Below are 25,563 nucleotides of genomic sequence, written 5' to 3'. Positions count from 1 at the left end.
GATTTAGGAGGGGACATTCCTTCCAGGAGAATCTTGTTAAACAACTCGGTCAGAAAGGGAATAATAGTTGAAATCAAAACTTTATAGATTTCAGATGGCAGTCCATCGGGGCCTGATGCCCTACCCTTTTTGCTGCTGGCTATAGCTGCCCTGACTTCTTCTTGTGAGATCAGATCGTCCAGCTTATTGCTTTGTTCTAGAGTCAAGGCAGGAAGAGAAACGCCCGCAAGCCAATCTTCGACCTGCTTTGACTCAACGTTATTATCCTCACAGTAAATTTCACTAAACAAGTCGCGGAGCGTTCTCCTAATTTCAACATCAGTTGATAGTGTATTTCCTCCAGTCGTAATTGAGTTGCTATTATTACGCACTACCTCAGTCTTTGTTTTCCAAGCCAGCAGTTTACTCGCTCCTTCGCCTTATTCAAAATGTGCCAGTTTGCTGGCCTCCCACCTCTTTTTTTTATTTATTTATTTATTTGCGGGTTTATAACGCGCTAGGATCACCTCCCAAAGGAGTATCCCTGCGCCTTTGGCAACCTTCCAGCGCATAGCAGTAAGTATATAAAATTTACACTAGTTTTGGAATAAAAAGGTTTTTAACTGTTTTCTGAACGGGAGATACTCCTTGCAAAGTCTCAAGGAAAGTGGGAGGCTGTTCCACAGCGTCGGGCCAGCAATTAAGAGGGCTCTACCACCCTGTCTAGCCTTTTTTGCTCTCGGAACCTGCAGCAAGGCTTGTTCACTAGATCTCAAGGATCTCAAAGGTTTATAGGGAAAACATCTGTTAGACAAATACACAGGGCCTTTCTTCTGGAGACACTTGTATATAATGCAACAAGTCTTGTACTTCACCCTTTGCTTAATGGGAAGCCAATGCAGGGTGTTCAAGAGGGGTTTGGAGGGGGTGCGAGAGGGCTGATTTAGAACAAGACGGGCCGCGGTATTCTGGACTACCTGCAATCTGGCAGTTACTCCCTCAGTTGCTGATAGAAGCGACCCATTGCAATAGTCCAAGCGACTCAACACTAAGGCCTGCACTAACGTCCTCCTGGTTGTGTCAGGGAGCAAGGGAAAAACTTTCCTCAGCATTCCGATGACATGGAAGCAGGACCCCACCACTTGGTTGCCATGTTGCTTCAGGCACAGCTCCTGGTCCAGACGCACACCGAGATTTTTAACCACCTGCTTGGGCTCTGGGACTGGGCCAAGATCTTGCGGCCACCAGTCGGGGGACCACAGGAGTTTGGCCTCACCGAACAGCATCACCTCCGTTTTTGCAACATTGCATTGCAGGAACCCTCTTGAACCCTGGCATTTAATACCGAGTTTAGCTCTCCTTTCAAGATAGTCACTTTTGCCTGCCTCTCGTGGACTATAGATGCACAAGGATCAGGGTGGCTAGCAATTTCTATTTGTAAATTAGCCAACTCCGATTCTAAAGAGGTCACTGTTTCCCTATAGACTCTGTTCTTATATATGGCTTTATTATTAATCTGACCCCTTAAAAATGCCTTAAGTGTATCCCATATACCACCTAAAGAGGCGGATCCCATATTTTCATCCAAGAAAAACTGGGTCTCTACATTAAGGGCATCTATGATGTTAGTAGATGACAATAGTGATCGATCGAATGACCAGTTACTTGATCGAGTTTTTGGGAACCCATCCAACTCTAGTAGAATTGCAGTATGGTCCGAAAGATGAAATGGTAAATGGGATACTGATTTAACCAGATGGACTAAGGATTGGTTGATCAGGAAAAAAATCAATTCGAGACTGATGGTGGAATCTATAGTTTCGAAATGTAGTTCCTCTTTGTAGACCGTGCATTGTTCTCCAGATATCATTATATCCAAACTGCTTCATATTATCCTGCAGGTATGCCCTAGTTTTCGACAAAACTTTAGCTCTATTAGATGGCGATTTATCAACTAAGGGATCTAGGACTATATTAAAATCGCCCACCATGATAACTGGATCCGGGAATGAATATAGATGTGAGAACAGGGTCTTCAATGCAGAGGGATCGTCCTGATTAGAACCATAGTAACCCACTATGGTTATCGGGGCCCCATATAATATAGCTGACACTATTGCCCATCGCCCTCCTGGGTCTACTAGATTAGAAACTAATCTCGCTTTGATGGGTTATCTGAATAGGATTGCCACCCCTCTAGTATGTGTTGTTTGTGACGTCATTATACAGGCATCAATCCATCTATTCCTCTTAACCAATATTTGCATCTCTGGCTTGGTCAAATGTGTCTCCTGGAGTACCATGATCTGCGCACTAGAGTCTCAAAGATATTGCATAATAATGTTTTTCCTAGGATTTGTTCGCAGACCATTAATATTCCCGGAGAGGATAGAGATTTTACTCATAGGAATACTATTTTCAAATGACACATGTAAAAGTAAATTTTAACTGAGACATATTTTAACAATAATCCCTTCACACTAAAAACCAACCTAACGTGAAAGAGAGGACTCTTTTTTAGTTTTTCCCCCTGCAACCCCCCCCAGTGCCCCTGTCTGACCCTCCTCCCCCCCTGGAAAACCCTTGTTATATCCATCTGGAAAACCAGATGATAGCACTCTGTTGTGAACTCCCTTCTTGTACATTTTATGGCTGGAAAACATGGAAAACACTGACAAAACATAAAAAGAAGAAGGAGAAAAAAAAGGCAAGCTCCTTAAACTCTAGTTGGCATAAAGAAAAGTCAACCTTTGTACCTCAAGCCCCTTATCTGATCATTTAAGGGGATATACGGGTGCATTAGTTATCTTGTGCATATTACCTAGCCCAACCTAGCCTCTACTCCTCTCATCCTCCTCCCTCAACTGTGCACTTACTGTATGTCCCCATGCTTCCCCAATTTAAAAAAAAAAGAATTTTATGTATTTTTTCCACTTTTTTTTTTGAGTATCTAACAGATTAGTTTTAACTATCCCAAAAAAACAAGAGATATCATCTAATTACCCGCTCCCTTTTCTCTACCTATTGTAAGCAGTAGTTTGTCCGCTGCCTGCACTGATCTTACATTGTGCATGGTGTTATTGTACATGATTCTCAATGCTGCCGGGAAGACCATTTGGGCCACTGCCCCATAGCTTCTAAAGGCCTCGAGCCTTTTCCCAAGTTCCCATTGTTTGTCCAGTGTAATCCTGGACAAATCCGATCTAACTTGAAAATTAAAGCCCTTTGCACTGACGGTCTTTTGTTTTAGAGCTAGGTTTAGGATGGTTTCCTTAAGAGAATACGTGAGGAAGTTAACCAAGACCTTTCTTGGCTTGGTCCTTTGTGGATTCTTCCTAAAAGGCTTTCTATGTATACGCTGTATATCTAGGGCTAATTCCTCCTCAGACTGATCTAATCGCAACGCCTCTTTCAACAGTGAAATTACATATTGCTTGATGTCTGAGCCTTCTTTATCCTCAGGAATATTCATTATGCGAAGATTATTCCTTCGAGCATTATTCTCAAGTATCTCCATCCATTCCGATAGAATTTGGTCTTCTTTCCTAAGTGCGTTGATATTCGATTTGGCCTCGTCTAGATGTAAGGACATACCTGTGACCCTATCCTCGAGTACCTCCGTTCTCATTGTAAGGTCACTTAGCTTTTTATCAAGGTTTTCACAATAACACCTAATATCCGCTTGATTAGCAGCGGAGGTTTCAAATCCCTTTTTAATGTCTGCAGATAGCGAGAAAAACATTCCGTGGAAGGATGCCTGCAGAGTGGTAATCAAATCAACATTTGTGCTAATATGAGGAATAGCACTAGACGAAAGAGGCAAAGTGTCTGAGGTATCCGCTGTAGCTGTTGCCCCTAGTATGGGACCCTGTAGATCCAATCCAGTAGTTACAGGAAATGGGGCTAAAATAAGAGGTGGAGCCAATGGGGGCGCCAGAACCAAAGCAAGAGGTGAAAGGTGCCCTGGTGTGCTAACAATTGGACTACCACTCTCTACACCACCAACTTGATCATTACATAGCCCCTCGTTTACTGCTGGAGTCGCAGAACCTTCTGCACCCCCCGTGGCCATCTCAAGTGGAATATCCACTTTGTCAAGTAAATCCTCGGCACTCTACACTCCTACTATACTTGTGTTCACCGTTGATATTGATTCAGGTCTATCTGGTAATAATACCACCTGAGGGATCACCTTAAAAAAAGACCTCAGTGATGGCATTATTTGGGATACTGAGGCTGCGTTTTTATTTTTGGTTTTTGTCCCCTTGCCTGATTTACAGGTGTAGGCGCGTTTTGCTTTGACCTGGCCGGTCAGGTAAGAAGAAAGCTTCTTATTATTATTACTGAGACTATCTAGAATAGAATTATCCGTCCCTTCAGGCACCCCAGGTTTTGTTACAACATCACTTGCATTACTAGTGTTACTTGCAGAAGCTGCCGTAGCTGGGCTTAGACTGGTAGCTGAAATTAAATTGGTATTTCGGGGGAGGGATTTGTTATATTTAATTTTGCTGAAATCCCCCTTATGGGACTTGTACTTATTACCTCTCAGGTTGTAGGCTACCCCAATCCCATTATCACAGTTACCACCGTCTCCACCTCCGCCTTCACTCAGCTCGCAGACCGATACCGGGTTTTCTCCATTGGACGCCTTCCCTTCAGTGCCGATCACCTCCGCCTTCTCCTCCGCCTCCGCCTCCGCCTCCGAGATGGCAACAATCCCGCGACGCCCAGGGAGCAATCCACGAATCCGACGACCTCTTCAGAGCTCCAGGGCGGCCAAGCACCACAGCAGCCCACCTGCTGACACCAAAGCGCTCCGCTGAATCACCCCAGTCTCTCGGCAACAAGCGTGCACCGTCGCGGGAAATCTCTCTGCAGCCACGGCGCCCAGACACGCCCTCTCCAGACCCATTAGCTGCAGCCGAGCAAGGGGACACAGAAGCCGAATGAAGACACAAACACCGATCCAGGCAAGATTGTTAACTCCCTCCAGGTATGGAATCTCCTCAGTTAGTAATCTTCGCTGGGGGACCGCACCACAGTCCGACCTAATTACACTGTTTCATTGTCGGATCGGGAGCTCACACGCAGAGTACCGCAGCGGCTCAAGCGGCCGCCGCCATGTTTTCCCTCCTGTTACCCTCTGGATTAGGTTGATGTAGATTTCTTGTAGACATCATTTACAATGTAGATTTCTTGTAGACATCATTTACAATGTAGATTCTTGTAGACATCATTTACAATGTAGATTTCTTGTAGACATCATTTACAATGTAGATTTATTGTAGACATCATTTACAATGTATATTTCTTGTAGACATCATTTACAATGTAGATTTCTTGTAGACATTCTGTGAGCACAGACAACGAGCACTGAAAGCAGGAGAGCAGCACAGTAGAGAACATGGCCTCTAGCATGAGTCTGAAGGAAATGTATGAGAAGTTATTTGATCCACGAAAGTTTCTTCAGACGTACTTAGAACAAGACTGTGACTATGAGGAAGATACTATCAAAGAACTGTATCCTGCTTATCTAAGGATCTTATCATCATGTGAGTACTATTGGTGTTACTCCTCACCATATAATGTGTGGTTCATTTTTTACATTTAGTCAGCTATGCTTCAACTCACCTACACTTAATAGACAAGATATTGATCCATATACAAGAACAGTATTGATGAAAAGAATTATTATTGTTTGAATTGAGTAATTCTGTTTTATATTTCAGATTATTTCATTCTGCTATCAAACTTAAGAAACCTTGTTTCAGATCTTGGCTTTGTTCACGCTTAGGGCATTAAAGCATTCTTTGAGACACATACGATTAGAATAATATACTTTTTAATCAATTCATTATGCGCTGTAATATGGAAGTATGTAATTATCATACAAATGCACAATCTTCAGTCATTGGGAAAAGTGTTTTGATCAGAAAAGCTTTCAAGAAGGATTTACCAACACAGCTGTACTGAATTCATGTTGTACCCACAACAAAGGGACAGTTAAGGTTGCCCTGCCAGTATGATGATGTAACTAACTCCGCAAACTAACAAGGGAAGTGATGTGTTTTGGTCTGGACAGTGAAGATTCTCCTGACCCTTAGGTCACAAGTGGTTTCTGAGATTGGAGTCCATGTAAATTCATGTCCTTTCCCTTCTCTTTGCGTTTATTCGCCTGCACTCCAACACTGAAGGAGGGTGCATCTCCAGCATATGTAGTTTACACACCTGCTATCATGAAACAGTCAACCCATGCTCCTCTCTGCAGACATCTAAGTACAGTTTATTAGAATGCTTCTCTAGATGGCCAGGTATCAAAAAGACATTTTTAATCAATAAGTTTATTGAATGTTTTATTTCTGTTAAAACAATGTGTCCTGTGGATCAAAACTGATGCAAATTACGACACGTGCAGGTTACATTTATGCATGAGTATAATTTACACCGGCCTCATCAATTCATAACTCTTCATCCCTTATGTATGGGTGTACACGTTAGAGCTCACTCATGAAGTGAACTAGCGAATATGTTTTCCTATCCTGACCTTAGCATGTGTACTTAATACATCTTTATACATCCATAACTGCATTCATGAGTAAGGTCAGGAAAGTTCTGGGATTTGGCTTTTTGTTTGGATTAGATTTTTTATTTTGCAAACAGATTATTTTCTTTTCTGTCTCCTCTCCTGAACACTCTGTGATTTGAACATAGTTTGATGCAGTTTGTCTCACTGATTGCAGCACTTAGCTCTTAATCATGCAGGAATATCGTTCACACAGGATTTACAGCCCTTGTGCACACTTCTGGGATCATTCATGTCTAAATTAAGTTCAGAACTACATCCACATAGACAACACAGGAATGAGTAGTTTGCAATTACATATATCACAAGTGTTTGCACCAGTTTGACTCTTTTTGAAGTTGAAGTACTTCATGCTACTTTAGAGGCATAAGTCAGAAAACAGTCCTTTGTAACCCAGACACTTTGTGCAAGGACAATATTCCCTTGACTTAAGGGGAGACATGCTTACAAGATGTTATCAATTACAGACCTTGGTAATATTGGGAAAGGAGCCTGGTACTGAACCCAATGTATTTATTCATTTTTTCATTATTTCAAGCATGTAAGATTTACAAAGAGGGACCTATCATACAAACTTTGAAGCCTTTTCTGTGAGCCCTGGAGCAGTCAGTGGTTACAGGGCATTATAAAGTGTGTGTCCTGTTACAGTCAGTGTTTGCAGGGAAGTTTCTATGTCTGGATCCCAGAGCAATCAGTTTCCTGTGAGGGTCATGGCCAGTCAGTAGTTACAGGGCAGTATCCTGTGTGGCCCAGGGACAATCATTGGTTATTGGGCAGTTTCCTGTGGGCTCCTAAGGCAGAACATCCCCCATGCCGCACGGCTCCACAGCTGCGAGCGCGTCTCTCTGACCTCAGCGCTGCAGGTTCGCCCCTGGCCTTGGTGTCCCCCTGCCTCCACCTTGTCCTTTTTCCCGCTGTTGCCCACTTGGGACTTGATTTGTGATTTTGTCTTTTGTATTTTTAGGCGTTTTACTGTTTCCCTCATTTATTTTCTGTACCCCTGCCCTCTGGTGTGCCCCCACCAACCCCCGCTTCCCGCCGCTGCTCCCTCGCGGCCCGCCCCCTTTTTTATGTACCCCCGCCCATTGGACGCCCCGCTCCTGCCTCCCAGCTGCTCCTCCCTCCCACTTGGCCTCATATGGAAGCCGCACGGCGCAGGTGAGTGTGTCCTGACACAGGACACCCCCCACGCTGCACGGCTCCACAGCTGCAAGCGCATCTCTCTGACCTCAGCGCCACAGCTTCGCCCCTGGCCTCGGTGTCCCCCTGCCGCCACCTTGTCATTTTTCCCGCTGTTGCCCACTTGGGACTTGATTTGTGATTTTGTCTTTTGTATTTTTAGGCGTTTTACTGTTTCCCTCGTTTATTTTCTGTACCCCTGCCCTCTGGTGTGCCCCCCGACCCCCGCTTCCAGCCGCTGCTCCCTCGCGGCCCTGCCCCCTTTTTTACTGTACCCCCGCCCATTGGACGCCCCGCTCCCGCCTCCCAGCTGCTCCTCCCTCCCACTTCGCCTCATATGGAGGCCGCACGGCGGCCGCGCAGAGGACGCGCAGCTGGCACCCGAAGGCGTGCCTAAGGCAAGCCCGTCTGTGCCCGTCCTCGCCTGGACCGCGCCCAGCACCAGGACCCCTGGTCCCTGACGATGCCAGCCCACATGACGGACCTACGATGCCACCACCCTCCACGCACTCAACGCCGGCCGGAACCCCGCCTGCTACCGAGCCGCCCCGAAACGCACCCACGAACCCTTCACCTGCCAAGCCTGCAAATTCACCAGCCTCCGAACCTGCACCGCACCCGCCAAGCCAGACACAAGCAACAATCACCTCAGTGCATCCTGCTCAACACCCACTCCGTCCACAGGCACGCCGTCGAACTCTGGAACCTCCTTGACACAACATCACCAGACGTCGCCTTCCTCACGGAAACCTGGATGAACGCCTCCTCAGCTCCCGACATCGCCATAGCCATCCCGGATGGATAAAAGATCACCCGAAGGGACCACGTCAACCAAACCGGAGGAGGCATCGCCATCGTCCACAGAAACATCATCCGAATCACGACCAACTCCGACGACACCCTCACCGCTGCCGAGCACCTCCACTTCCAGATTCACACCGACCCCAAGACCACCCTCAGAGGCACTCTCATCTACAGACCACCGGGACCACGCACACAATTCAGCGAAGACATCGCAGACTTGGTCAGCCAGCACGCCCTAACCTCCTCAGACTACATCCTCCTAGGGGACATCAACTTCCACCTGGAGAACAACAATGACAGCAACACCGCCGCCCTACTGGACAACCTCGCCAACCTCGGACTCAAGCAACTGGTGAACACCCCCACCCACTACGCCGTCCACACCCTTGACCCCATCTTCTCCTCCAGCAAGCACGTCTCCTTCAGCCACTCCACCGGACTACACTGGACAGATCACAGCTGCATCCACTTCGAGTTCAGGAGAACCGCGACCCACCACCACCCGCAACAGACCCCCCCGAAGAAACTCGAGCAAGATAACCGCAGACCAGCTCACCACCTCCCTCAGCCAGAACCCTCCCGCCAACATGACGGACCCCAATGAAGCAGCCCGCAACATCACACAGTGGCTCACCAACTGCGCCAATGACCTTGCACCGCTGAAAACCCCTCCCAGCAGACCCGGCAGCAAGAAAGCCTCCTGGTTCACCGACGACCTCAAAAACTCCAAGCAATCCTGCCACATCCTCGAGAAAGGCTGGCGCCACGACCAGACAAGAGAAAACATGACAGCCCTCAAGATCGCCATCCGCAAACACCATCAGCTGATCCGAACCACCAAGAGGGCAACATTCAGAGAACGACTAGACAACAACGCCCACAACAGCAAGGAACTCTTCAGCATCGTCAAAGAGTTCTCCAACCCCAACGCCTGCAACAACGACATCAAACCCTCACAAGACCTCTGCGACTCACTCGCCTCGTTCTTCCACCGCAAGATCGCCAACATCCACAACAGCTTCGGTGCACAGACCACACACTCAACCACCGAACCAGCACCCCCCACCACAACCCTCTGCACCTGGACCCCGATCAGCACCGAAGACACCACCCGCATGATAAACACCATCCACTCCGGCTCCCCAACCGACCCCTGCCCTCACCACATCTTCAACAAGGCCGACTCCACCATCGCACCCAAACTCCGGGACACCATCAACATCTCCTTCGCAACCGCCACCTTCCCGGAGAGCTGGAATCATGCCGAGCTCAGTGCCCTCCTAAAGAAACCCACCGCGGACCCCACAGACCTCAAGAACTTCCGGCCCATCTCGCTCCTCCCTTTTCCTGCCAAAGTCATCGAGAAGACTGTCAACAAACAACTCGCCACCTTCCTCAAAACTAACGGTTCCCTCGACCCCTCGCAGTCCGGCTTCCGAGCAAATCACAGCACTGAGACCACCCTCATCGCAGCTACCGACGACATAAGATCCCTACTCGACAACGGGGAAACAGCTGCCCTCATCCTCCTGGATCTCTCAGCAGCATTCAACACCGTATGCCACCGCACACTAATACAGCGCCTCAGCAACTCCGGAATCCAAGGGAAGGCCCTGGAATGGATCACCTCATTCCTCTCCGGAAGAACTCAGAGAGTCCGCCTCCCCCCTTCCGATCTGCGGCCTCCGAAGTCATCTGCGGCGTACCTCAAGGATCCTCGCTCAGCCCCACCCTCTTCAACGTCTACATGAGCCCCCTCGCAGCCATCGCACGCCAACACAACCTAAACATCATTTCCTATGCGGAAGACACCCAGCTGATTCTCTCCCTCACCAACGACCCCGCCACCGCCAAAGCCAGCATCCAGGAAGGAATGAAAGACGTCGCGGAGTGGATGAAGCTCAGCAGTCTGAAACTGAACTCAGACAAGACGGAAGTTCTCATCCTGGGATCATCCCCCTCCGCCTGGGACGACTCCTGGTGGCCCCCTGCTCTAGGCACCGCCCCCAAGCCCATGGGCCACGTACGCAACCTGGGCTTCATCCTGGACTCCTCCCTAACAATGACCAAACAAGTCAACGCCATCTCGTCATCATGCTTCAACACCCTGCGCATGCTCCGAAAGATCTTCCGGTGGATCCCCACCGAGACCAGGAAGACGGTCACCCAGGCCCTCGTCACCAGCCGACTGGACTATGGGAACACCCTCTACGCTGGGACCACAGCCAAACTACAGAAAAGACTCCAGTGAATACAGAACGCTTCTACTCGACTCATCCTGGACATCCCACGTCACAGCCACATCTCTGCCCATCTTAGAGACCTGCACTGGCTCCCCGTCAGCAAGAGGATCACGTTCAGATTCCTCACCCACGCACACAAGGCTCTCCTCGACATGGGACCGAAGTACCTCAACAACCGCCTCACATTCCACACACCCGCGAGCTCCGTTCCGCCAGCCTCGCCCTCGCCACCGTCCCACGAATCCGCAGAGCCACCGCCGGAGGACGATCCTTCTCCTACCTGGCAGCCAAGACGTGAAACTCCCTCCCCACCCACCTATGGCTGACCCAGGACCATCTGTCCTTCAGGAAACAACTCAAGACCTGGCTATTCGATCAGTAGCGGATCCCTCCCCCCCAGCACCTTGAGACCCTAGCGGGTGAGTAGCACGCTATACAAATTTACGTGATTGATTGATTGATTGATTGATTGAAAGGGCAGTATCCTGTGTGCGTCCTGGGGCAGTCAGTGGTTACTCAGCTGTTTCCGGTGTGGGTTTTGGAGCAGCCAGTGGCAACTAGGCTGTATCTGGTGCACATCCTGGGGCAGTCAGTGTTTACAGGGCTGTTTCCTGTGTGGGCCCTGGTGCAGGCAGTGGTTACGGGCCATATCTTGTGTGGTTTTGGTTTGTTCAAACGCTCCGTCCATCATCCCCTTTTGTATCGCTTGGATTTGGAGCAGTCAGGCATTACAGGGCAGTATTTAGTGTGGGCCCTGGGGCGGTAAGTGGGTACAGGGCAGTGGTGTCCCAGGACCATTACACTGGTGCACTGCACTTGAATAGCCCGGCCACTCGCTTTAGGCGCTTGTCCCTCCAGGTGTCCGGGGGAGGGGTCCAAAGTCATACGCCTGGGGGTTAAGAGCTTTAGAAGCTTAGAGTACAATAGGACAAGATATCACTCAACAAACCTACTGTTTGTTTGAAAAGACTAGAATAAGAGGGCATTCTCTAAGCTTCTCAGCACTAAATAATCATTCATGAGAGGTGCTCAGACAGATGGACATGTCGGTGGACAGACACACAAACTAAAGAGTCATGTCTTCAGTTTTATTTTTTAAATTCACTAGATGTGATACCTTACGTAACTGAAGTCAGAGGGAGTTTTCCAAAAATGCAGTGGTTTGGACTCCTTATGTTTCTGAAGTGGAAGGGGATGCCGAGCTTTGGTGGTAGCCACAGAGATATCTCTGTCTCCTAATCTGGGTATCTGCTGAGAGGGGTGAACAGGAGGGATTGACTCTCTGAGCCCCAGCACTTGAATCTGTCAACCAGAAAAGATGAGTTGTTTGATGAGATGATCCTATGAACTAGGAGTAGTGGACGAGGAAAACAGTTTATTAACATTGGTAAAAATCTTGTAGGATATGAAGAGCCTTTTCTATGGTGCGGGAGTGAGAGCTGTGCTCTAACCTAGGATGTTTTGAAAAATACCAATGAAAATAGTGAATTTTATTTTAAAATAGTTTGGTTACTTGGTGAAAAATTGATAGGTTTCAAGAACAATTTACACATGTGTTTTGAGACACTGCAGTTTTTCATAAACCCAGTTACCACAAGTTTCCAAGAGGCGCAATTGTTCACACTCAGCACAGTAAGCTTTCACAGTGGCCTTGCTATACAGACTCTGTTAAGTCCACAATGGAACTAAAGGGAAACCCTCTGGCAGAATCCATAATTTCAGAGTTCCAGACTAAACAGTAAACTACCTTTATCATCAGTGGGCATGGGCAGAGTTGTCAGGGACAGTCTGACTCTGTGAGCTGCATGAAGTTGACTTTGAATTATGGGAATCTGACCCTGCTCCAGAATTTAGGATGAAATGCACTTCTCCTGTATCCTTAATTTGTACTAGATATTAATATGAAAGTATTCCCCAATGTCCGCCTGGAGTTGCAGAGTAGCAAATGTTACACTAGGAGAACCAAGGCATTCCATTTTTGAAGAGGACGTGTGAGTTTTGCTTCAGCATACAACGCAAAATATAAAATAGGCAAGGGAAACAATCAATACATCTGGTGTTTCCCATTGTTTCAGTTAACAGTTGTCATTCGCCTCCCTCAAGTGCATGGCAGTATTTGGCAATGGCCCCTAGTATATTTTGCTATTATATAAAAAGCTATCAAAGTCTGTATTATGGACAGTGCCCGGAAGGTGTAACAGGCATGTACACCCCCTTTGTATATACCCGGGCACCATGGTACTACAGAAGCAGCCTCACACACTTGTGCAGTTCTCCTGTTACACTGATAGCTTTGGTGCACATGTAGTGCCAGTGCTATCTTGGGAGGGCATTCCCTCATTTGCATTGAGGCGTGGCTCAATGCAAATGAGGGAATCACTACGTCTCTGCGCCCCTAACCCTATTACGGAAGCGAGAGTGTAGCAAACAAATATACCCTTAAGAGGAGCACTGACAGTGCTCTGCATAGAGGTGGTGCACCCCCTTTCCAGAGGGCAGCCCTCTGAAGGGGGAAAAGGATCCGGGATCCCACATACATCCCCCTCTTGGTGAGTGCACTCACTGACTGCACCCGTCTGCAGGGGAATATCTGTTCCCACTTTAATGTGCAGGTGTGTTGACAGCACTCTATATTTCACTGAATGTGCTGCCCTCAGAACAGCAGCCGGCCTATTTGTAATTACATCCAACGCACCTGCTTAAAGGTGTACAGTAATACAAACAGAAACAGTGCTCCAAGTCTTTGATACGAGTCAGATGTCATGTTACATTGTTGTATAATTCTGCTGTCAGTTCATAATATAATCTTTTACAACCCCATCAAAACGCACACTTTGCCAACTCCATAATGTCCCAGTTGTTATACTTTGCCCCACTTCTTTATAATTTGACTAGCCAACCACTGCATAGGCCATTGTAATTGCTTGGCGGCATAACAATACTCATAATTTGGGGTACCCAAACCGCCTTCTGTCAAGGGAGCATATAATTTATTAAGAGACACTTTTTTCCTTCTGTTATACCATATTAAGGCAATTAAAAATGCCCTTAAGTCCTGAGAACATTGCTGAGGAATTAGACTGTGGAGAGCAGCAGAAAAATATAGCAATCTGGGAAGCAGCAGGATCTTTAAAATAGTTAATCCACCCACAGGGGAAAGCAGCATCCCAGTTCACAATGGTAAAGAGGATTTTGCGCTGGTCGCTTCCTTTCAGGAGTCGCATGACCATGGGAGTGGAATAACCGGGAGTGCCCTCCATTGATCAGGAGGCAGTAACGTCATTAAGAATATTTGGGATTCATCCCAATTCACTTTCAAGACTGATCATGTAGGAACATAAGATCAAGGGAGTGCACCTGCCTCGCATGCCCTGTCCATTACCATAAAGAGCCTATGTAGGTTCAGGAAGGTGTTCTTGCCAGGTACAACCCCATGTGGTCATGTTACACCACAGTTTGGACTAACAATACCAGTCAGTTGGCTAGTACATTCCCAAGTATCTTATATTATGAATTCAGAAGATACAGGGGTCAATAGGTCCCTAGGAGTAAGGGGGTCCCTGTCTGGCTTGGGCAAGACTACCAACACCGCTTCCTTGAGAGAAGAGGGCAACTCTCCTTTTGCATAAGCCTCTGTATAAGTTTTGAGCAGGTGTCGGATCAGTTGGGCTCTATAAGTGGACTAAAACTCCAGAGGCCAGCCGTCTGCTTCCGGGGTCCTACCTCATCCCATCTGCTTTGTTGTATCAGAAATCTCAGTTTCAGTTATTGAGGATTTCAATTTCACCCGTTGTGTGGGTTGAATGCAGGGGAGAGTCACTTCATCTAGAAAGGGCTGTACTGCAGCTAGGTCCTCCCCTTGTGGAGCTTTATACAAGGAGGCATAATAAAAGGAAAAAGTTGTGTTGATGTCATCCGGCACATTGATAATGCACCCTGTACCATCACTAATAGCCATAATTGGGTTCCTGGGTGAATCGGAATGAAGCAGCCATGCCAGTAGCCAACCAGCCTTGATGCCCTCGACATGTCTGCCAGCCAAGTGTGCCCAGTAATGTAGGGCTCCCCGCTTTTCTAGTGTGGTTTTATATGCTAGTCTGGCCTGAGCTAGTGGAGCCCTCATTTTCCTGAAAATAAGAGGTAAAATTATCTGAATGGGTAGACCAGAGTGGGGTGTCACAGAGTGCCCCCACAGGTAGACACATTGTTGGTATTTTGGGCTTGCTTCTCCACAGGTCAACTGCAGTTATAAAAGGCAATTATCTGAGCAAGTGCGTCCAACGTATTCACCCATGTCACCCTGCGAAGGGCATCCTGTGAGCAAGAAATTATGTCAATCATAGAGTGTAAATCATGTAACCGCAAGTAATATGAGAATTCCCCAGTCTCCAGGTGCAGACTGTGCCAAGCATTCTTGACCTGAGTATTAGTAGTCCATCTCTATAAATGTTGTGAGAGAGATATCGATTGTGCTCCTGACTTTCGGGGGCAGGGGAGGTTGTTGTTTAGGTCTGGGGTACTGTTAAAGTCCCCTCCCAAATAAGTCAATGCTAATGCGTTACACAGCAGCGTTAGGGCCAAAGATTGCAGAAAGGGAGCTTGATTAACATTAGGTGCATAAAGCGATATTAATGAATGTGGGAGACTATACAGTAAGCCTTTTAGCATGACTTAACAGCCCTCTGGGTCAATTTGAATATGCTAAACTTCTAGGGTCACCCCAGAGCCACCCACATCAATGCTCCCTTGGCATAACTGGAGTATGTGGTTTCTATCAACATCCCCCTCCAACCTGCACATAGAGAACAGTGTTGATGACATAGGTGTGTCACCTGAATGAGTGCCCTCCTGCACATGCAGCATGTCAAATCTCCCACTGATATATAAGAAACATTCACACTGTGAATACAATAGAAATATTAACAGAAAAAATGCTCAACTCCCATTCTAAGGCCAGTACAACTACGAGTGGCCAACCATTGGCACTATAATGCAATACTAACAACCTAAGTAACAGTCTTTACCAGAGGTACTTTATTAATGTTTCTCCATGTCTTCCACCACACAAGCCCTTTCCTTGGCTACTTCCTCTTTAATGGGGCCCCATGGTAAATGTTTGTTACTTGGCTTGCATTGTCACTATGTTTGCAATAAAGTAGGGAGGTCTGTTTTACCCCCAGATGAGGGTGCAAGACTCCTGCGTTCTAGCCAGGAACAGGCATCCTCTGGTGTTGTACATGTAATATCATGTAATATCTGAAGAGTAAGAGGGAACTGCAAAGCATATTTGATGCAGTGATAACAGATGCATTTCTTTACTTTCATGAAAGAAGATCTGCATCGCGGAGCTTCCAAGGCATAGCCAAGATAAATGTGCACTTGAATGTACTCGATATGCCAGGGACTCTTGGCACTCACCACCTGTAGAATATGGTCCCTGTCCCTTCAAAAGGGAGGTGGCCAATAGGTTTGAAGGGGCACCCAGACGGGGAGGTCTCTCAGGGACTCTGTGGGTCCTTTTGACAGAAAAAAGTGGCTTACTTGCCATGAAGGATCGTGTTCATGAACTAGTCCTCAAGATAAAGCTCCATATTTGGGCCCTCTGCATGTTCCGGGAGACCCATGATCCATACATTATTACTTCTTGATCTACCCCTTGGTCCTCAAATCGACCACATAGATACTCTATCTCATCCTGCAAGGCTCTGAGACGTTTATCAGAATCTGTCACCATGGGTCACAGGGCTGCCAATATAAATTATGTGTTCTTAACTCATTTTTTTAATTTTTTGCAGTTCTCACACAGAAGGCCCATGCCGATACATAAAAAGTCCAACTTAGGTTCAAGGATAGATTTAATGTCTAACTGCAGCAGTTAGAGGTTCATTGAATCAGCAAAAGTGGCCCGATAATGTGGCTGTCAGTGTCGTGTCCATGGGTTTGTTAGCTTAGTGCGTCCATCATTCCCATTTGTACCGCCAGCCGCTGTAAGGGCCTTATCTGGCTTAGTTTTCATCATGTTGGGAACGGTATGGCGACTGGTTTCACCTCACCTTAGTACGATAGGTGGCACTGGCAGTGGTAGGACTCTAGATTCTCCTTAGAATCAAGTTACAGTGGACAGGGAACAGTAAAAACCAAACAAGTGCGATGCTTAAAAATCCATGTCTCATCAGGAAGGGTCCCAGCTGTTGCAATCAATGTCCTAACTGGAGTTGCACCACCACAGGAGGATTGATGGCAGGGGCGTACTTATCCACAGATTTATAACGGTGACAACTGGGATCTGAAGAAGTGGTGTCTATGTTTGCATTTTCATTAAGGCTAGTTACTGCAGGTATATTGGACAAGGTATAACTACTCCTGGATTCCAAGGGGCTGCTATATGGCAAGAAAATCCCAATTAGTAAAAGCAATTGGAGCAAATCCCCCCAGAGGTCCTTCCTTCATCCGGTGTGTGGTTCTATGCCACACAAAGGTCAATTGTACTGCAGTGTGCCACACCACTCCCGAACCGAGGACTTACAAACGGCCAGGAAATCCTGCAGAGCATATGTGGAAGAGCAGTCAGAATATTTGAGGCCCCATATATCCAGGGTTTGCCGTGGCATCAGTATCAATAGCAGGGAATCGGGCATGCCCACACCCCCCCACTCCACTGCCCCAATGCCCGGGGTCCGCTATCAGCATGTAGATGTCAGCAGGAGAACCACACTGGGCCTCAGCATGATCCCGGCCTAGCCAAAGCTGAAGCACTCTCTTGAGTGAGGTGTGGCTCACTGCGATGTAGGGAGGGCTCAGTCCGATATTCTCAGAGGCCTACAGAATTGCTGGAGTTTGTAGATAGAAGGCGCATCTCTTGCAAGGTAGATCACGTACTGTACTCTGTATCAGTGCGATCTCCTAGGTCCCAACACAGGACTTATCAGCAAACAGGGCCCACCACCACCATTGTCCCGGCATTAGTAGCTTCAAGCTCACTGCAGGGCACAGCAAAGTCCCCAGACACGAGAGTTCCCAGCAATAGAGGCCTCTGGCCATATACGGCCTTCAATCTAGCAGTGCCGGGCCACAGAAAGATCATCCTGTGTCTCGTTATGGAGAGGAGATGAGCCAGGTGCAACCACCAGACTTCATACAGCACCTGGGTTGCAGTCAGATTCAGAATCAGGTGCGTTGAAGGTTAATTTACATGATATTTGACAAGCTCTTCTCTAAGTGTCTATCCTGGCCGCCATCTTGGTCATGCCCCAAGCTCTCAAAGTTATCATGAGAGTCCTGGAATTCTCTTTGTTTTAATTGCAATGTATGACATTATTGTAACAGTCAGCAGTATATTTGAATGCATAAACCATACTTTCTAATACTAATTGAGGCACAAGGTATAGTATTGTTACTTGTATACTTTGGCTCTGTTGTGCAGCCCTCTTTTTACAGCTGTGAATCTGTGATCAACAGAGTCATCCTTAGGGTGGTCTTCCCCCAAATATTTCACCCTCTTACCTCCTCATTTTGCTAATTTCTTTGGGCCTTAGGACTCTGAGCACTTTACCACGGCTGAGCAGTGATAAAGTGCATGTGCCTCTCCCCCAAACATGTCAACATTGTTGCATACGGAGGAGCTACGCTACAAATCAAGATGGCCGCGTAAGCTCCCGGCTCCGCTGACCTCCGCCAGCAGCTCGATTATCCTGTCTTCAATCCTGACCTTACACCTGATTTCCTTGTGTATGAAGGTCTACTGCTTCTAAAGGTGCAATCCCGAGATGTCTACCTCATCGGCTGACGAAGATACGCCGTGTTTCCATTCTCGGCCTAACAACGTGTGGAAGCCGGGGCCTCGATTTCTAGACTATCCGGGTCAGAGTTGAACAACATCGGCCGTGAGACCTGGACTGAGCCCGGTCTCCCGAAGAGTGCCTGAATTGTTGACTTTTTGTGACGATCCTTTGAACGATCTACACCGAGGACACACCAGCGTGCCACGCCGGCTGCTGTGGTGGGGGTCCGGTGCCCGGAGACCTTTCTGCCCTCCCGGGGTCGACGGGCTGGGGCCCTCTCTGACGGCGAAGGTGTGTTCTGTAAGACGAGGAGCGCCCATTACTTGATATCAGATTTGCGTGGCCTGCGACTCCGGAGCAGCCGGCCTCCGGGGTTCAAGTCCGGCTCTGTCGCCTATTGAGAGGGGATGGAGCGGACGGAAGGCGCACCATCGCTGCAGGCCGTTGTGGCCGCCATTGGGGCGCTCCATTCGCACACAGTCGCTGTGTTCCGGACACTGATGGTGAAAGTGGACGGTATCCTGGAACCTGAGGACGACACCTCGATTGGTTTCCAGCTAGAGATGGTACCAGCGGTGCATTGCACATCAGAGGTTGAGGTCCCCGTGCATAACCCGGAGTTCATGAACCTTGACGGTCCCCTATTACCGACAAGCCAGCCCGTGCTTCTCGCTAGCGTCTCTTGCCTGATCCTGCTGCCGCCTAACACATCTATAGACGGTCTTCCATGTGGCTACGAGTTCCTTGGTGATGGTTTAGGATACTCTCTGTTTTTGGACACCTTTCCTCGTTCGAGCCGTGAACTTTTATCCTGTATTCGATCCTCCCGTGCTGACAAGAACTTTTGTGGACGCTTTGCCTTTTCCTTCAAAATGGCGGCTCGAGTGGCAAAGACTCTTATGACGGACCGTACTGGCCAGGGCTGAACATTATCGATGGGTTCCGATAAAATAGCTTTTAGCGATGCCGGGGTTGTGCCTATATTGTGACGAGAATTGGGTGGTTGTTGTTTATCCTCCCCTGACTGGTTTGTATAATTGCTACATATTGATTTTACCATGTCTCGGGGTGGTCGCTGTTGGCGGGGGGTACGGGAGACCGAGAGTGTGTTTACTTTTTCCTCCTCCGCTTTCTCTTTTCCCTTCCTTTAGGGTAGTTCTTGGGCGACAGGCACGCTGCTAGTGGGGTTAGGCCGTAGCCATTGCAGGGGTGCAGGGTGGGGGGTTAGGGGTGGGGTTTTTTATTTTGCCTTCTTTTGTTCAATGGCCCCTTTTGTCTTTTCTTTTTCCTTCTACGAGAGATGGGCTGTTTATTTTTCACGAATCCTTTATTGTTCGGGTGTCTTCGCTGGCTTAATTATCCTGTAACATTGTGGACGAGGTCATGCGGGTGGGATTGCTTTGATTGCTTAATAGATTGCTTATTTCCTGTTTCCGTTATGTGTACCCGTGATGGGCCTTTTACTTCTTACAGTGATTATTGTTTGTATATTTCCCCCGCCTGGCCCTGTTCTGTATTTTACTGCTAAACACCTGATATCTGTATTGCCTGCTCTTGTCTTACTGTTAAAATAAAAAAATATATTTAAAAAAAACATTGATGCATACACAATTGGCATATTTAATTTACTCTTTCGTAAGTACTGACACTTTGCTGGACTGCTGACCTGGAAGGCTTGCTTTTCTGCTGTGTTGACATGATGCCTGCTGTTCTCTGACCCTGCTGAGCAGAGCTGAACTCTGCTTTACAAACAAAGTAATCTCCAAGGGTTTGTTGGCTTGCCTCATGTTGCTTGAGACCCTGGGCTATCAAAGTCTCTACACCTGCTTCTGTGCCTGCTTCAGTGAAAGTGGACCCAGATACTTGCAGCAGAAAAATGGACCCATCTCCAGCCTGCTTAGAGTAGAACTAGAGCAACAAATCTGTTGCGGGAGTAGAGTCGACGCATCATAATTGGATCCAGCGCATTGTCACTAGAAAATGATGCATTGGAACCATACATCACAGCTGCAGTAGTATGGAGAGATTGATACATTCACTTGATTGCATGGAGTAACTGGGTGCACCGCATCAGAACCAGTGACTCTAGACTTCGATGCTTTGTTTTTGGAATCAACGCATTGCCACCACTGTGGGATCCACATCAATGCATTGCCCGACGGCACCCTGCATCTGGCTATTGTGACCAGAAGTCAGCCTGGCAGTGTAGACCTTGGACACACTGGACCTCATCTGCAGTGTAGAACTCAAGGATCCTCCCTGAGCCAGAACCTCTTCAGGTCATACATGATCCCTCTAGCACGCACCATTTGTTCTCATGACATCAACATCCTTTCCTATGCCAATGACACTTAGCTCATTCTCTCCCTCATGAACAAGAAGTCCAGTACACAGATCAAAACCAATTCCTGCATGATTGAAATCTACTGGATGAAGATCAACTTCCTAAATCTGAACACCTTTAAGACCAAAATTGTGATCTTGGGGAATAGCACCTCACCTTGGGACTGTACCTGGTGGCCATCGGAGCTAGGACCGACACCCCCTACCCCACCCCTGCCTAAAACCTCAGGATCATCATCAGTAGAAAGCTGCACATGATTGCATAAGCCACAACTACATGCTTCCATACACTGGAGAGGCTGAGGAAGATTTTCAAACGGCTCCCAACCAGCAGTCAGAAAACTGTCAAGCACACATTGGTTACAAGCAATCTGGATAACAGGAATGCTCTCTATGGCGGGGCTCAACAAAAAACTCACCCAAAGGCTGCAGACCATTCAGAACTTGATGCCCAGAATCACACTGAACCTCCTCTCAACTCTCAACCTCCTCTCAACTCTCCACCTCCTGTACTACACACACATTACACCTCACCTGAAGGAGCTCCACTGGCTCCCCATTCACAAACGAGCACAATTCAGACTCCTCACCCACACTTTAAAAGCTCCACATAACTCTGGCCCAGCATACCTCAACAATGGCATCTGCTCTATGAAACCTTCCAGACACCTCAGATTGTCTAGACTCTTACCTGCACACATCCCATGCATATAGAAAAACAGATACATTACCTGGCACTACACATAAGAGCCTCCGCCTCACTTCTTGAATTCTGCAGGAAGCTGAAGACCTGCTTTTTTGAGTAGTCCTTTTAGGCCCTAGACTCACACCTGCTCATCACCATAATATCCTCCTGTGTGATACTGCACTCTAAAAATCTAAATAGTATAAAATAACACAGAAAGCAACCATAAGCTCTTACTTTTTAATAGGGTCATGTTTCATCTTTATCATCAGTACTGTAATCCTGAGTCGTTACGGGAAACAAAGTTTGTGAGCAAATGACACAGAGCTTTTAATTTGGACTCAGATTATTGATGGATGAACTATGTCAATCATTAATTGTTTAACACACCTACACCATCAATCAATAAATCAATAATGGCATTTGTAGAGCGCACTACACACCTGTGAGGGTCTCAAGGTGCTGGGGTTAGGGGGATGCCGCTACTGCTCGAAGAGCCAGGTCTCGAGGAGTCTTCTGAAGGTCAGCAGGTCTTGGTCTGCTGTAGGTGGGCAGGGAGGTTGTTCCAGGTCTTGGCGGTGAGGTGGGAGAACGATCTGCTGATGGATTTCACTCTTCAGATGTGGGGGACTGTGGCAAGGGTGAGGTCGGCAGAGCGGAGCTGGTGGGTGGGGGTATAGAAGCGGAGTCGTCTATTGAGGTACGCTGGTCCGGTGTTGTGGAGTGCTTTGTGTGTGTGGGTGAGGAGCTTGAAGGTTATCCTTTTGTGGACAGGGTGCCAGTGCAGTTCTCTTAGGTGGGGTGTGATGTGGCTGCAGTGAGGGATGTCGAGGATCAGGCGTGCAGAGGCATTCTGGATGCGTTGCAGCCATCTCAGGAGTTTGACCGAGGCTCTTGCGTAGAAGGCGTTTCTGTAGTCCAGTCTGCTGCTGACGAGGGCATGGGTGACCATTCTTCTCTTTCGGTGTTGAGCCACTTGTAGATCCTACAAAGCATGTGGAGGGTGTTAAAGCATGAGGAAGAGACAGTGTTGACCTGTTTAGTAATGGAGAGGGTGGAGTTGAGGATGACCCCTAGGTTGCGTGTGTGGTTGGTAGGTGTTGGGGCTTTTCCCAGTGTGGTCAGCCTCCAGGAGTTGTCCCAGGCTGAGGGGGTGGATCCGAGGATGAGGACCTCCATCTTGTCCGAGTTCAGCTTCAGTCGGCTGTTCCTCGTCCATTCGGCTACAGCCTTCATTCCTTTGTGGAGGTTGGTTTTGGCAGTGTGGGGGTCTTTGGTGAGGGAGAGGATCAGCTGGGTGTCATCTGCATAGGAGATGATGTTGAGGTTATGCAGTCGGGCGACGTGGGCGAGTGGTGCCATGTAGATGTTGAACAGCGTTGGGCTGAGGGATGAGCCCTGGGGTTCATTGCAGGTGATCTCGGTGACTTTGGAGCAGAAGAGGGGAAGGTGGACGCTCTATGTTATGCCCTAGAGGAAGGAGGTCATCCAGTCCGGGGCCTTCTATTGGCTCCCGGCGTTGTGGAGATGTGTTTGTCAAGGCAGACCGTGTCGAAGGCGGCTGACAGGTCTAGAAATATGAGGGCCGCTGTTTCTCCAATGTCTAGCAGGGTCCTGATGTAATCAGTGGCGGTGATGAGGGCAGTTTCGGTGCTATGGTTGCTGCAGAACCCGGACTGGGAGGGGTCCAGGATGCAGTTCTCCTCGAGGTAGTGGGTCACTTGTTTGTTGAAGGTCTTCTCGATGACCTTCGCTGAGAACGGGAGCAGGGAGATGGGCCAGAAGTTCTTGAGGTCCTTGTGGTCCGCCTTGGGTTTCTTGAGTAAGGCGTTGATCTCGTTGTGCTTCCAGCTCTCCGGGAAGGTTGCTGTCTCGAAGGAGATGTTGATGACTTTCCGGAGATGGGGTGCGATGGCGGTGCTGTCTTTGTTGAAGATGTGGTGTGGGCATGGGTCTGACGGAGATCTGGAGTGGATGGTGTTCATGATATTGATAGTGTCGTCGTCGGTGATGTTGGTCCAGGCGAGCAGGCGGCTGGTGAGGATGCTGGTCGTGGGGGCGGGAGTCTTGGTGGTTGTCGGGACGGTCATGGCGTTGAATCTGTTGTGAATGTCGGCGATCTTGCGGTGGAAGAAGGTGGCCAGCTAGTCATCAAACCATGAGGGTGAGCACATGTCAAAAATGGCCACTTTATTATTCTTGAGACCATTTCTCTCCAACCTCACTAGTGGGTGAGGAAACTACTTAAACCTCCAAGAAGCTGCTCTTGACTATTTCATCCGTTAAACATCTATTGGTAGTGTCATCAGGATTAGATATCCAGTGAAGTGGCACAGTGAATAAATGAGGAGGTTAATGCCACAATGAGTCAATGATTGAACAGATATCAATGCATGGAAAATTAAAGAATGACTGGTGTGAATAAATATTTAATGGATGAATGATAGATGTATGAGTGCGTACACAAATGGTTGAACAAATGAGTGAACAAGGTGTGCTCTCTGTGAGTATATTTTGACGAGTCTGATAGGAATGAGCTGCCCTAAGTAGGGATAGTATAAGAGGCGATAGTGTGTGTGTGATAGGAATGAGCTGCCCTGAGTAGGGATAGTGTAAGAGGTGATAGTGTGTGTGTGTGATAGGAATGAGCAGCCCTGAGTAAGGTTAGTATAAGTAGGGATAGTGTGTGTGTGATAGGAATGAGCTGCCCTGAGTAGGGATAGTGTAGGAGGGGCTAGTGTGTGTGTGTGTGTGTGATAGGAATGAGTTGCCCTGAGTAGGAATAGTGTAGGAGGGTATAGTGTGTGTGTGATAGGAATGAGCTACCCTGAGTAGGAATAGTGTAGGAGGGGATAGTGTATGTGTGATAGGAATGAGCTATCCTGAGTAGGTATAGTGTGGGAGGGGATAGTGTATGTGTGATAGGAATGAGCTGCCCTGAGTAGGGATAGTGTAGGAGGGGATCGTGTGTATGTGATAGAAATGAGCTACCATGATTTGGGATAGTGTAGGAAGGGATAGTGTGTGTGTGATAGGAATGAGCTGCCCTGAGTAGGGATAGTGTAAGAGGTGATAGTGTGTGTGTGTGATAGGAATGAGCAGCCCTGAGTAAGGTTAGTATAAGTAGGTATAGTGTGTGTGTGATAGGAATGAGCTGCCCTGAGTAGGGATAGTGTAGGAGGGGCTAGTGTGTGTGTGTGTGTGATAGGAATGAGGTGCCCTGAGTAGGAATAGTGTAGGAGGGTATAGTGTGTGTGTGATAGGAATGAGCTACCCTGAGTAGGAATAGTGTAGGAGGGGATAGTGTATGTGTGATAGGAATGAGCTATCCTGAGTAGGTATAGTGTAGGAGGGGATAGTGTATGTGTGATAGGAATGAGCTGCCCTGAGTAGGGATAGTGTAGGAGGGGATCGTGTGTATGTGATAGAAATGAGCTACCATGATTTGGATAGTGTAGGAAGGGATAGTGTGTGTGTGATAGGAATGAGCTGCCATGAGTTGAGATAGTGTAGGAGGGGATAGTGTGTGTGTGATAGGAATGAACTGCCCTATGTACAAATGTAATATGATAGGAATTATCTGCTCTGAGTAGGGATAATGTGAGTGGGGATAGTGTGCATTTGATGAGATTAACTGGCTTCGAGTGGGAATAGTGTGAGTGGGGATAGTGTACATATTATAAGAGTGAGCAGCTCTGAGTGGTAATAGTGTGAGTAGGCATAGCATGCATATGATAGGAATAGGCTTCCCTGAGTGGGAATATTGTGAGTGGGCATAGTGTGCTTGTGACTGGAATGGGCAGCTCTGAGTGGGAATAGTGTGAGTGGGCATAGTGCGCTTGTGACTGGAAGAAGCAGCTCTGAGTGGGAATAGTGTGAGTAGGGATAGTGTGCTTGTGACTTGAATGAGCAGCTCTGAGTGGGAATAGTGTGAGTAGGGATAGTGTGCTTGTGACTGGAATG

The 25,563-nt window shown here is 47.8% G+C and overlaps 1 protein-coding gene across 1 annotated transcript in view; it reads left to right on the top strand.

The window, feature by feature from the left end:
* Positions 1-5,386: 5,386 nt before the first annotated feature.
* LOC144752129 (nicotinamide N-methyltransferase-like) overlaps positions 5,387-25,563 on the top strand; it is a 37,529-nt gene continuing 17,352 nt past the window's right edge. Inside the window, exon 1 of the mRNA XM_078640074.1 lies at positions 5,387-5,534. Within this exon, the coding sequence (XP_078496200.1) occupies positions 5,387-5,534 (148 nt within the window). The remainder of the gene's footprint in view (positions 5,535-25,563) is intronic.

This window comes from Lissotriton helveticus, chromosome 4_2, assembly GCF_964261635.1.
Source record: "Lissotriton helveticus chromosome 4_2, aLisHel1.1, whole genome shotgun sequence".
Classification (NCBI taxonomy): Eukaryota; Metazoa; Chordata; class Amphibia; order Caudata; family Salamandridae; genus Lissotriton; species Lissotriton helveticus.
Note: the sequence above shows the minus strand (reverse complement) of the source record. Positions and strands in the feature narration are given on the sequence as shown.